A 14,403-nucleotide genomic window follows, 5' to 3' on the forward strand; every position below is an offset into this window, starting at 1 on the left:
CTGGCTACTCCATCACGCTCTCCGATGGTAATGTATGTAAATGTGTGCGTCTCTGTCAATATGACAACATGAGCTTCTCCATGTGTCCAATTTGTTCTTGAACTCGATCCAGCAGGCCATAAACCCGAAAAGAAAGGGAAAGTTCAGGCAAACAAAGTTCCACCATTTACTCACTATTATGTCAATAAAAACTCATATCATTTACGTTCCTCTGCAGAACATAAATAATGGCCCAGCTGTTCCAAAAAGTCTTTATCCTTAAATTAAGTAAACATTTCAACTGTAAATTCAAATCCCTGTTTGCAGATGATTTTTCCATCTAATTCTCATACACTCCACATCTCCACTATAAAGTACAGTCTGTTAGAGTTTTATGGTGTATTTCCATCATTTTCAGAGATATACAGCCTCTTATCACCACTTATGGTTCACTGTATAGACAAAAGAGGCAGTGGAAAAATCTCATTTTGTGTTTGATGAAAGAATGAAAATAATACAGGTTCGGCACAATGATGATAGCATTTTCATTTCTATGTGAAGGGAATGAATCATTTACTCCAGTCATTTCAAACCTGTATGACACAAAATAAAATATTTAGAAGAATGTTGGTAACCGAACAATAGCGGTACCCGTTGACTTGCATTGCAATTGTGCCCATACAATGGAATTGAATGGGCACCGCCATTGTTTGAATACCAACATTCTTTACAACATCTTTGTGTTCTGCCGAAGAAACAAAGTCATGAAGGTTTGAATTGACATGAGTTGAGTAATGATGGGAGAACTATCCTTTTATAAATCTATAAAAACTATCCCTTTTTATCCCTATGTAAAACTATGTAATTTTAGCAGGAAAATAATAACACCCCAACTGTTCTGTATTGTCCACTTACAGCAATGAATGATATACAAACTGTGCCACAAAAAACAAACATTTTGTTTTAATTGTTAAATAAAAGCAACTGCGCTTTAACCTGAGTGTCATGATAACTGTAGCTCATATATACATATATATATATTGTATGTGTGCCTATATTGTTTGGAATACCCACAACATAAAGCCATTCTAGACTGTTCTCCAGTTGCCATTCTCATACATCTTCCTTACCTAAATGACGATGCATTTCTCCCTGATGTCACATTACAGCCTCACCTGCCACAATCCCTGCTGAACTTGAAATGATATTTACCGTTCGGATAGCAAATCGCCCATCACGACGAGCATTTCTTTCTATTAGCTATTCAATCTCAGTTTTCGTAGCCCCGACGGAATATGCTAGCATTTATTATCTGCATCCTTAAAATGACAGATGGCATAAAACAAACAAACATGTTTATAAAAGTAATACGAAAAGAGCAAATGCTACTACCATCCCTAAAAGCCACAAATGACACTAGAGTGCCGAGACAACGGCATTGTAACCTTAGTAAAACTTTAAACACGCCATGGACCCCTGGTTCAGTCGCTGTTTTATTAGGAGGAAACTTCCACAATCTGTTTCACGTGTCAGAGCTGTGTGGGTGATACGGGCCCATCTGGAACGGAGTCCGAGACGCTATAATAAACCGTCTGCTGGTGCTAAATTGAGAGGAATCAGCCAAATAAAGTGTCAGACTGCATTTTTCACCGGCAGATTAAAGCCGTGTAGGTCCGAATTACACCGAATAAGATGCGAAAATGGGAAATAAAGCAAACAGATGACGGGAGGCGGTTGATGCAGAGAAGGGGAAAAACACATTGGTGGCATATGGACAAACAGTGGCTGTGATTGGATGAGAGTTTTCCAGGCAGCGTACCAGCCACAAAATTTTTTTGCAATCACGATGCACGTTTAAACTGAGATCAGAATGTCCAGTCACCAAAAAACAACATGTCTACCAAGCAGTGGCGACGTTTCACCAAAACCTACGGTATGGCCAAATTTCCTCTGGCCATCCAACAACACATTCCAAAGTAACAGAACCATATATTTTACCACATGAATTTTTTAACAAAACGTGTACAAGAATCCACAAAACTGAAAGAATGCGCAAACATGCACAGAGACTAACAGATAACAAACCTTACCCTCATATTGTTCAAATGTGCTTTTTAAGGCTCTAATTTCTGCAGCTAAAGAGCGTCTCCAACAAAATATCTTCAAAACCAGAGGTTACCAAAGCAGGGGTCGGGACCCCCCGAGGGGTCGCAAGATGATTTCCGGAATCATTTTTTTTATTATTAGGAATAGCCTATTTAATCAATTAGTGTAACAAAACATAAAATGTTGTTAAATTAAAAATAAAACCATGAAAATAAAAAGCCATCAGCCTTTGGAATTTGCTCCCCCTCAAACATGGCCCCTGAGGTGAATATGTCACATTAGCCACCGCATTAGGTTAGTACAGCAAGTCAATATACAGCACCACGTAAAAAAATCCCATATGTGCGCACAGAATATTTTTCAGGCTTTAAGATTAGGATATTTTTATTTGTCGAAATAAAACTGTGGTTAATATTTACCAAAGACGACACAGAGAAGCGCCGCAGACAGAAACGCCATCGTCTGCGACTGCATAACACTGGCACATGGAGTACATGGAGTTTTTTAAATTGTTGCTTCAATATGTTGACAATAAATCCATTTACGATTTAATATGTGGATTTAATAAAATGGATTCGAACCTACATCGCGATAATGTCAACTTACTCCTTACATTGAAGCTGTTGGTGAGTGTTGTTTTTACAAGCTAAAACACACACGCTAACGACGGCCATGCAAAAAATATACAGCAGTCTAAAATACTTTTATTATCTTTAATTAGCATAATTATGCACACTTGTTTCCACTGTTTTGTCTGAACGCTAGGGTATGGGAACCATACGCAAACGCCGCCCCTGCTACCAACATATTACTGTATATTACATCATTACCAAGAAGTGTGGCTTTGGCTAATTTATTTGGTTGGAAAAAACAATGGTTTCCTACATTTGAGCAAAATTTGAAAGCAGGGGTGGCCACTGTAAATGATTCATTGTGTTTGCTGTGGGATCGCTGAATAACTACGGTTGTCATAGTTTGTTACGGCAAACTCTGATGAGAGATTCATGCAAAAGAAGGAGGGTGCAGCAATAGCGTTGTCTGGAGTTATAAGAGCAGATGAAAGCGTGACTTCCTGCTTTGATGCCCTCAGATGTGAGGGATCATGACAGAGCCTGCGGCACTACAGACGATCCGCCGGCTTCTGCTCAGCTTTACCCCGACAGAATGAAACAACCACAGCTTGCCTTTTCACAATGATTTCATGCAGGGCACAAATGTCTTATGTGATGCACTGTAAATCTATCAGGGGCAAAGGGAGCTGGACCAGGGATAAACACAGTGCTAATCAATCACACGTTACAAAAAATAACCTTTCAAGTGAACGTGATCCTAAAACCTTGCCCACCAGATCCCATTGTCTTGTTATGGATCTGTGTGTATTGTGAAAAAGAATTTCACATAGGCGGGATTTTCCGAATGTTAGCCTTTTAGAAGCAGTGTCTATTAAAAAAAGTAAATTGTTGCACTGGTGTATATGGAGTATAAACTACACACAACATGGGAAAAGTTTATTAAAGAGTACATAACTAGGGATTTTTTAAGGTCTAGTCTAGTCTAGTCTAGTCTGTCTAGTCCCCTTCTAGTCTGATGTGATTGGTCGGATGGTCTAGTCTGACTATATGTAGTGACGTACATCCGCGGCGGATTAGGGACTAGGGACAACTATTTAAGATATAGTTTAAGAAAATTGATATAGTTCAAACAAAAAACAATACATTTAGTCCTCATTTACTCACCATTTTGTCATTTCAAACATGTGTGACTTTCTTTCAATGCAAAAACAAGAGAAGATGTTTTGAAGAATGTCGGTAACAGAAACTGTTGGTCCCCGTTGACTTGCATTGGTTTTGCGTCTATACAACATCAGAAAATGGGAACCAACGGTTTTGCAAAAGAAATACAATCTGAAGGTGAACATTCATTTTTGGGTGAACTATTCCTTAAATAATAGAAAAAAATTGTAGCAAATTTATGCTCTATTTCTTAATTATTTAGTTTTTCTATGCATTTTTTGCTTACCTTTGTGCAGATAGGCTTTGGTTTGCTTTTTTGCCCAATAATTTTGTCTAATAAATACCTTAAAAGTTTAGTGTTTTTTTCATTTTGCACAATAAACCCCTTATTTTTGGAGCATAAAAAGCAAATAATGTGCAGATATGCCCCTGTAACATCAGCATTGTCCAGTACTGCACATGTATATTACATGAAAAAATATTATAAAATGACTCAAATAAATGATGGTCTAGACTAAGACTAATACAAAAGACACCTTCACGTTACTGTATTTCTGTATACGGAATCTTTCAACCATCCCTCTTCTTGCTGCAGTCTTGCTCGAGTAAGAAAACCTCCATTGTCTCCATTACTCTTCCCCAATGTGGTATAGTGAACACACACCCTGGCCCGCGAAGGTTAACCTTCAGTCATCAATCACAATCGTCGGCGCATGAGGTGCTGCGGTACGGTTGTATCATGATATATTACACATATAAGTGGACGCATCTTAAAGGTGGCTAAGAGCACAGGCCCTAATTTACAAGCCCAGGCTAATGCACCATATTGTGAAGTTAAGAGTGTAGCGCATACATGCACTTATATCCCATGACGCTCTCAACAAACTAATGCACCTCTCGCATGCCAAGCCTCTAATGGAATTCTCACCGTTAAGAACAGAGATGGTATCAGTACAGCAAATGATCGAGCATGTTGGGAATTTAAAGTGTGTAGATGCCACAGGGAGAATGAAAAAAACGAAGACCTTTAAAGGGATAGGGATATCACTCAAAACCTGTATGCCGTTTATGCTTGGAATACAAAAGAAGATATTTTGAGAAATGCCTCTGTGGTTTTGTATCTATTAAATGGAAGTCAATGGGGACCAATGCTTGTTTGTAACCAACATTCTTTAAAATATCTTCTTATGTTTTCTGAAAAAAGTCATACTGGATTTGGAAATGACACAATAAATACTTTATACAGCTGATGTGTACTTAAATTTAAACCACAAGCAACTGTCCTGCTACCTATAGCTCATATATAAAAAAAGAAATGCTAAAATGTGTGGCCTTAGATGGGCTATTTAGAGGATAGAAAAACTGATACATTTTGACCAGATCTAACAGAATTTAACAAAACAAAATTTAAAAAGTGATGTTTCAAAATGGAGATAGTCCTGAGTTTGTCATGCCTGAGTCAAGTGATTGTCATGTAACGTTTTTACTGCTTGACTCCTCGACTGCAGAGACGTTTTATCCAACTTTATCCATCCCTAAACATCCCTTTTGCTCCGACTGGCAAGAAGAAATGATACTGTATATTTTGCTCAATATCTGATGGCCCACTGTAACCAGCATCCCCTCTCATAAGCCCCATCAACATGAAAAACATTGCCATCTTTCTTCATAAAGTAAACTGATGCTTTAATATTATTTGTGGTTTTTCTTTCAGCATTGAAAACCTAGCATACAAACTCCTAATGGATTGGAAAGAACACGCGGCATCATTTCAGTTCTGGAATTTCATTGCCTTCAATCTGTGGGCTTAACCAAAATAATATTACTGTAAACAAATCTCTAGCAATCAGCAGGGACCATCAAATACAAAGCTGAAAGCATCTATGCCCTTTTCCAGAAATCATTTTACAGGAATGTTAGTTTTGTCCTTGTACTACAATACTACCACATCATAAACAAACAGGCAGGATTTCCACCGCTATTCTTAATTTACTGTACCAGTAGGTTTAGAAGTTCTGGCAGTCTGAATAGAATCTCTTATTATTTTTAAGCAAGTTTAGTCAGAGTCAAGGTTTAGTGGTGTAGGCATCGGCTTTGACAATGTCAAATCCATATTCAAGTCAGTGATATGAGTGCATCCTGTGCCATAATCTCACTCCATTATTTGTAACTCTTCCTCATTTCCTGTCGAAGTAACACATTTGATAATGGGCTAGCTGCACGAGGCAGCCATATTAGATTTTCGTTCAGCGAATATGGACAGGCTTATTTCCAAATGTATAACACTGTATGTGAAAAAAATGATTTTTTTTGCCGTTAATTATGAGCGGTATTCTTAGATAAAAAAGAAGAAACTGATGTACATTTCTGAGTCCCTCGTCAAGCCAACACAACTCGATATTACAGGGAAAAAGGCTGATGATGTTTAACCAGTCTGTGCAACTCCCCGCGTTGCTCCCCATATCACCATCATCTTTAAGAAAAACTAGAAAAAACTTGTATTAACCGCTCATACTGCTAGTGGATAAGTTTTATGTCTTTACGTTACATGTTCTATATGATTAAAGTCAGACGGATGGAAAACTCTGCATTGTGGGCAAGAGTGAATCTCATTGTGATAGAACATCAGCATCACTTACAGGTAAGGGATCAATCATGTCGTGACTTCCGTGATTTGCTTCTTTATCGTGTTGTACTTACTGTGAAAAAGTATTAATACAATGATGATCAGTTGGCGTTTGTATTCCGTTCATCGCGAAGGGTATCGCTTTGGATGCTTTCCTTAGTCCCCCGACTGTCAAAACAAAATCCTCTCTGTGGAAATGTTCAATACACACGATGGCTTATGTATACATGAATTGTGTATACGGATTTTGGTTAACCACATGAGCTAGGACTAAAGAATAAACAGGGAGGGAATGAAAGTCTTTTTTTCTGTTATATCTAGTTGTGTTGGCTTAGCCAGGTTCTCAGCAGGTTTTTCTGTCAATATATCAGTTTCTTATTTTTATAAAAAAATGCCCATATTTACACGCCTATGCATACAGTGTTATAAGCCCAGAAATAAGCCTGCCCACACTCACTGATCGGAAATATTATATGGCGGCTTCGTGCTTCGATGTTGGATTTCCCCAAGAATAATTATTTCTGTCATTACCTACTTGCCTTCTGCCTTTTTTCAAAATGAAATACAGTATAATGCAACATTCAAGCTCACAATGAGAGTTAACGGTAACCACAGCTGATCAAGATTGCGACTTTCTATAAATGAAGGAGTCAAATATATGCCATGCCTACATTTTGTTTAGAGGACTTGGTATATAAGCAAGATGAATACAGTTATTATACACTTATAGTGATTTCTGTATTCATTTTGGAGCTTAACAGACAGTCTCCATCCACTTTCACTGAACAAAAGAGAACTGTTTTATTTTTACAAATCTGAAATAAATAATGATACAAATAAAACAACATTCTGGCTAAACACAATAACAACAGAACACTAAATCTTATTTACGTATGTGTTTTGTCCTCTCTGGTTAAATAGGGAGTAATTAATCCTCGAGTCTGCTCAGTTCACGATCAACCCGCAGGCTTTACTTTGGCCTTACAATCACAATAAATTAAACTGCCCTCTGCTCCCACAGGTAAAGGCCAGTCAATAAAGGGCGGCTCAGAAATATTACGCAATCATTTGCAGAAGCCCGAAGGTATGAGGCTAAAGCTTTGTTTATTTTGGTATGTGTGAGTGCGCGAAATTCAATTGATATTGCACTTTGCATGCCATGAAGTTCATTCTAATCAAGATCAGAAGATGTTCCCCTGACACTGCTTTACTTTTACGCTTCTGGATTCCAAAAATGAGCTTGATCAAATTAAAATAATAGGAAAATACTACTCGCATGGCAAATTCTTAGGTGGATTGTCTTACTGGGTCCAATGGTGAATTACAGCAATCCATATAAACAAAGTGTCAGCATTACATGACTGACAGCCGAGCATTTGCTATTCACTAAGTCCAGTGAGACTAAACAAGACTTTTGGTATCAAGTATTTATTCGCTGAACCTCATTCTGTCTGGAACACTGCAGTTCAAATGATTTTTATAATAATAATAATAATAATAAGTCTGATAATAAGTTAGGTTTTCAATTATATTAAATATGGTTATATTTTTATGACCGATAAACAGAAAACGCGCCCTGACATCATGACTGTCTCTGTAGCAAAAAAAACCAACTTTGTCAATTTCATTAGTAATGTCAGTCGACTCATCTAGCGGAACAACGTGAAGCTTGTGTAAATTGTTCAATCGTCATTTGCTAATTTTATTAAAGCACAATCTCTATTAAACCTTTCAGTCAAACATCTAATCACGGTGTCCAGCTGTCAACATCAATACACATGAATGCGCTTACTCTTTAAACATCACCATAATAACTTAATTGATTTACAAATTCCCTTTGGCAAATTTCATTCACAGGTACATATGGACAACACCCACTTCGAATAGATGTTTGCCAACAGACCGTGCACGTCTTAGCGAGGTTGAACCACTTTCTAATTCAATGCATGTAAAGGTAACAAGACGCATAGTTGATCAAGTCAGCCATTTGGAATTTCCCCGTTCATGTTTTCAAAAAAAACCTCTTATGTTCCCTTATGGTTTAGACTTTCCCGTTCAGATATAAGACTAGACCCTTCATTAATGTTTTGTAGCAAATGCTATTTGAATCAAGCCTCAATTCCATCTGAGATGCACAAACAGAGAGTCGAAGACGAAAATGGCAATTGCAAAGAGCAGTTGCCACTTCACATTTTCCTCTTGAAAGGGCTGTGAGCTTTAATTGATTTTTCATCAGGGAAATGGAGTGTTGAATCTGGTTCGAACATTTCCTTTGCTTCCTGAGCATTTAAAAAAAATCAGTCCACCGAGCAGACTGCATGTAGGTTAAAGCGTATATCTGAGGCCTAGTAAACTCATGGCTCTCCTACCTCATCTTTGTTCTTCTCGATCCAGCCTTTCACGGTCTTCAGGGCGATTTCTGCAGCCGGATCGTTGGGAAAACCTGTGGAGATGAACGAGAATTCAGTGTTGAATTCGTGCCACATAGCAATCCAGGCATATGTACTCACACTTTAAGACTCACACAAACATCACCATATGGCTATTGCTGCTCAACTCTTTCCACACCTTCGACAGTTACTACCGACAACAATCTGTCGAGTAGGCACACGAATCCAAGAGCGAACGTTCTCACGCTTCATCTATCCAAAATGACGCCCACTATTTTTACAATCAGGTCCGTCGTATTTATCTAACATACCAACATCCCCAAATGTGGCCATATTTATCACCACCGCTCGCCAATTTGTCGCAGATTCACAGATCCATTAAGTTGCCTTGACGTGACCGTTTACACCGGTAGGCGCTCGGGGTCGCAACCACAATGAGAAAGTAATGACACATTGACCATCGAATGTTAAAGACGACACCACTTACTGGCATATTAATCACCAGAGCCTGTGCCGAGAGGGGAAACCAGTCGCGTTGTTAACACACCGTATTGATCGAGAGTAAATTGATTGGAGAAAATTAATATTTAATGCAACTGAGTGCCATGAAGGGGACGGTGAGCCTGAATGCATCTGTTGCCCAGCGATTGCGGTACTGACCCCCAAGACCCTTCACAGCGCACAGACGCCAGGGTGATGGGAGATGTAATTAACACACGGAGGAGATGTTTTCTCTGTCCGTTTCACCTCTCTATCTGCTCGGCAGCCAGACAAAATGCTATCCGTGTCTCTTGACGTTCCTCTGTGCCTTTCAACACTAAATAATTTGGGGATGTGGTGGATGTGAGGGGAGGCAGCGGAATCTGACATAAGCCCTGTCCTGCCAGTATCTGCCCTATTCATTCCCTATTTTTACTCTCTCTCTCTTTTTCTCAGAGGCAGAACTGACTGATTTCTCCGTCTAGCTGAATGGAGACAGAATGGAAACTTGGGTCACTATGTCTGAGACATGATTAAGCTATTTTCTCTCTTAAAAATAATCCCCATACAGAAAAGAATAAAGTACATACAAAACCAAATGTCCGTGGACCATCAGAGCTTTAGATTTTTAGAAATGAACATAGAGAAAAGCAGGAATGATTGTAGCCCGTAATCCCATCTGAATAGTGCTGATTTAGATCAAGATGTTAAATGCAAAGTTTTTTGAGAACATGAGCTCAAAAAGGAAGTAATGCAAGTATTGCCCTGCTTTCTCTGTCTTGAAGTGCTTTAAAGCTGAACTAAGGAAATATGTAAATATTTTTGAAACATACAAATACAAATATTGTTTTCATCATGTGCTAATGCACCTTTGACATCAAGTTGACCTCATGTACATATCCCATATACAGGGTATTTTTTGGTTCCAGATGTAAACGGACAGCTGCTTCATAGACAATAATTATACCGAAAGAAACGGATAAAAAGAGTAACGGTGAGATGGTGAGAGGAAAACAAAGCGATCAGTGTATTGTCGTTCTGTAGAGACAGGCTCGCTCAAGGTCAGTGTTACAGTCAGACCTCATTGACAGATCTCTCTGATCAGCCATGTTTTCATTTGACAGCTTAACATGCTCCCCACATGCCGTCAAGATACCCTCTCACCATCCCTTCAGAGAAGCATCAGCAATTCATCTGAAGCAACAAGAAAACCTTGATTTGCGTCAAAGGTATACATTTAAGTTTTGTTAAAACAATGTTAAGACAGTTAACTTATATTAAGGATTTTTGAGAGATTTAAACAGCTTTAAAAGTATATACTATAAAAAATATTTTCATTTTATATAAATAACTATATATAATAACTATATATACTAAGTTTACGACACAAATATGCAAGGGCCAGGAGGGAAAGACTTCAATAGCCGCAGGAACAAGAATTTTTAAGTTTATAGTTGCCCTGACATATTTCTGGTAGATAAATTTGCTTGCCATTGACAGGTGCGGCAAAAAGTTAATGATGGAGCCTGAATATAGCACAGTCTACAGAAGTTTTGTCATCACTGATGGATGTCTACTAGCGTACAGGCTGCTGATGAGGGCTCCAGGGAGACTGTTTTTAGAAGATTCCCTCTACTTCTAATGTGAACAAACAGAAAAGAAGAAAACGCTAAAGATGAACTACAGTAGAGTGCACCATACAGGGTGTCAGCCATTTTGTATTGTTGTCCGAAATCTTAGTCAGCTATTTTATTTGCTAGATAGATCACTGTTTTCTGCCTGCAGTAGAATGCACTGTGCAATAGGATATAGGATACAAACAATGTGTGCCAACAGGTGCCCATAATACAACATAGAGAGGACTGCTAATTGACAAAAAGTCACAGAATGTTGTTTAGATTTAGGACCAGATTTACTAACAGCTTGCAGCAACACAAACGCCTCTCTTGGCATAAAAAAATTGCTGTCGGTATTTACTAAAGACATGCAGTGAAAATTAGCACCGAAAATGTGTGGACACGGCTGTTTTTGCAACTTTATTGCATATGCATTTTGAGGAGTTTCCTCTTCAGACGGCAACTTAGGAAGAGAGTATTTAAATGTACTATTGTGTTCATCATTCATTCTGGTATTTGCTGCTTTATTAAACAGCCCCAAAAAAGCTTGTCTTAAACCCTGATCTAATTTGCGCTGTGTTTTTAATGTGCACCTTGTTAGTATAAGCCGCAAAAAATTCCACTCCCGTTGGCCATTATTTAAAATTGTGGGGTTCTCACGTCATTTTGCCCCGTTTAGTAAATCTGGGCCTTAATGATGGAAATGTATGATACAGTAAATTGAAGTAATTGTGGGCATGGAGATATTATACTGATATTATACATACAGTTGTCTTGGTAAAGAAAAGAAGGAACAATTACTGCAGAAGATAAGTGATAGAGCCTGTTCTTTTGTGTGAATGGAAACCGAAAAATGAGAGAGGCAAGTGATTAAAAGAGAGAGATTCATGGAGACAAACAAACAGACGACCCAGACATGTCAGACCGTGACCTTAAACCCCGTCTTTGGTGCCCACAAACTAAAATGACCCACAGGAATCTTCATTTCCACACCTGTCCAAACGTTCCCGACACATTTAGCAATTTTTTTTTTTTTTTTCAAATGGCTAATTGGATTATTACGCTTTAGTTCAATTTTTACGTTTGTTTATCTAAAAATGTCAAAGTTTGAAACGAGTATTTAAAACAGAATTTCAAATAATTTTCAACCATTAACCATTCAAACTGTTCTGGGTATCAAAGACATAACCATTAAACTCTAAATAAATGTACACAAAAGACCCGAGCCTGAATTTGTGAAATGCTCTGACCAATTTATTAACCAGTGCTCCACAAGACACATTTTCCTAAATGCCATATGAAAACGTACAATTCAGACATGACTAACTGAACAACGTTGGGCTTACTTGTTGTCGTGTGCAACCAGCGAGGACGGCGCTATAAAATTTGGCCTCGTCTATTTATTTCACAGCGCACAGCCCGTCTCTCACGTCACATTCAATTCAGCCTGCAAGCATACGACTACGCTTAAAAGTAAAGTCACGTTGCCGTGGGGCTGTAGATTCAAGCTCTTCTCAAACAACTGTGATATGCTTAGCCCTCCAAATATCACCGAGCAGTGTCTGCCAATGATAAAAGCGCAAAAGTGTAAAACACAGATTGTTACTTCATCCTTTTTCCTTGATCCAATGTGAAGATTTGCTTTTCCTTGCTTGTGGAACGATAACCCCACATCAATGTGCAACTCTCAGAAAAGATTCCCTCCATAAGCCTGTGTTTATACTTCCACCCCCCACCAGCCTAAAGCTCTGGCTTTAAATGCAGAGCTATCCTGAGAATGCAACCTGTGTGATATCAAGGTAAAGAGATAAGGATTCAGTCCTAATCCACTACATAGATGGACAGAGGAACCCAAGCCGCTGACTGACCCCTGCTGATCTCGGACAGCGCTGGGATGCATTTTCTGAATTACCTCCTCTGGTTCAAAACCCTCAGTGTCAACAAGAGTGAAGAGGGTAAAGAGGAAGTGACATGTAGCGAAAGAATGTATGACGTATAGAGCAATGTCATTACTGTTTAAAAAACAATAGTTACAATATAGAAACCATCAAAGAAATTTTAATGGTTGTACGTTGTTGACAATCTCAATGCCATTCGTTCTTTGAAATCTGACCTCACCATCTATGAGGTGTACTAGGTACTCAAGAGAATTGTGGACAGGGAAGATGTCACGTGACTTCCTAGGTAAGAGGTGAACGCCACCCCTTGCTAATCTTTCTTTCGTTAAGTTTAGAGTAGTGAAATATATGGTGCTCGGCGATTAATATTTTTCGTACTTTATTTTTCTTTGCACAAATAGATTAGTTGTTTAGATTAAGTCAGAACTTGTATTGATTTATTATGTTTAGCGTCCCTCATTTTCCCTTTTCTCTTGGATTGACGTTATTTTTACTGTTGTTATTCGAAATGCTAATATTTAGCCTTTATATTTCTTCTTTATTAACATAAATGTTGTAAATATTGTTTGATAATATATTTTTAAATATACTTTACGGTTATGTATAATGCATAACCAGGTAAAATGCATAACTTCCACTTATTTTTCTCCTCAATACATCAACAAGGTGTCCTCGGTACATATCCAAGCAAAGATAAAGAATAAATCACACCGTATCACAGTGTGTTCACAACCCTCAACGAGTAGACCTAGATATGGTGATGAATGCTTCAAGTCAATACAGCCCATCAAGCTGGATTATGAGGCAATAAAAGCCTCTCTTCAAATGACAATAATCTAATGAGTGACACGTTTTGATGTAAGACAGCCCTGTCCTTTCCCCGACAGAGTCATTGGATGGTTAAACCTCACAGGCGCAGAGCGCGTCTCGTCTCCTCTCGAATTCTGTGAAAGATGAACCAGCGTCTAATTCATTTTCTCTCTGTTGCTTTTCTGAAAGCAGGTGTGGATGTATCGTGACAGATTGTGACACCACCATAAGAGGGCGGCTGTTAAGGTGCCCGAATGTTTCGAATGTTATTGCAATTCTCTCCTTTTTGACTCTGTTTTTCTGTAGTATAAAATAATAATGGAGGTATTAACCTCTGAGCTTTTGCATGCAAACTTTTCTGAGACACACAAGTTTTCACAAGCATCTTTAAAGATGAAGTCTGTTATTTTCTGAGACAACAAGACGGGTCACCAAATGGAATTGCAATGGTAATGACTGCTTGAAAGTAATGATTCCCCCCGAACACCTCGTCTTCTGTTGGTTGGAAAAGTAGATGCCCCAAATTCACAGCAAAGGTTCAGGATCGAAATATAAAAAGTTTTGAAAACATACTCCCAACAAACAACTTACTTGTAGTTGTAGAAGTATTTCAAGCAGAAATATGAAACACTATTATAAAATCACAAAAAAAGTATGTGCTTTACACCGTGTCTACACCAGATGCAACTGGCGCGACACGAGACATTGCTTGTTCTAATGGGATTGTGAGATTGTTGTACAGTGTGGACAAAATGTACAATTATA

General features: G+C 38.4%; 1 protein-coding gene across 2 annotated transcripts in view; it reads right to left on the reverse strand.

Annotated features, from left to right (window-relative positions):
• Positions 1-14,403, reverse strand: part of macrod2 (mono-ADP ribosylhydrolase 2) — a 473,143-nt gene that overhangs the window by 100,685 nt on the left and 358,055 nt on the right. For both annotated transcript variants that reach the window (XM_056760614.1, XM_056760615.1), the window contains exon 8: positions 8,814-8,887. In XM_056760614.1, the coding sequence (XP_056616592.1) occupies positions 8,814-8,887 (74 nt within the window). The remainder of the gene's footprint in view (positions 1-8,813; positions 8,888-14,403) is intronic.

Source organism: Triplophysa dalaica, chromosome 11 (assembly GCF_015846415.1).
Source record: "Triplophysa dalaica isolate WHDGS20190420 chromosome 11, ASM1584641v1, whole genome shotgun sequence".
Taxonomy (NCBI): domain Eukaryota; kingdom Metazoa; phylum Chordata; class Actinopteri; order Cypriniformes; family Nemacheilidae; genus Triplophysa; species Triplophysa dalaica.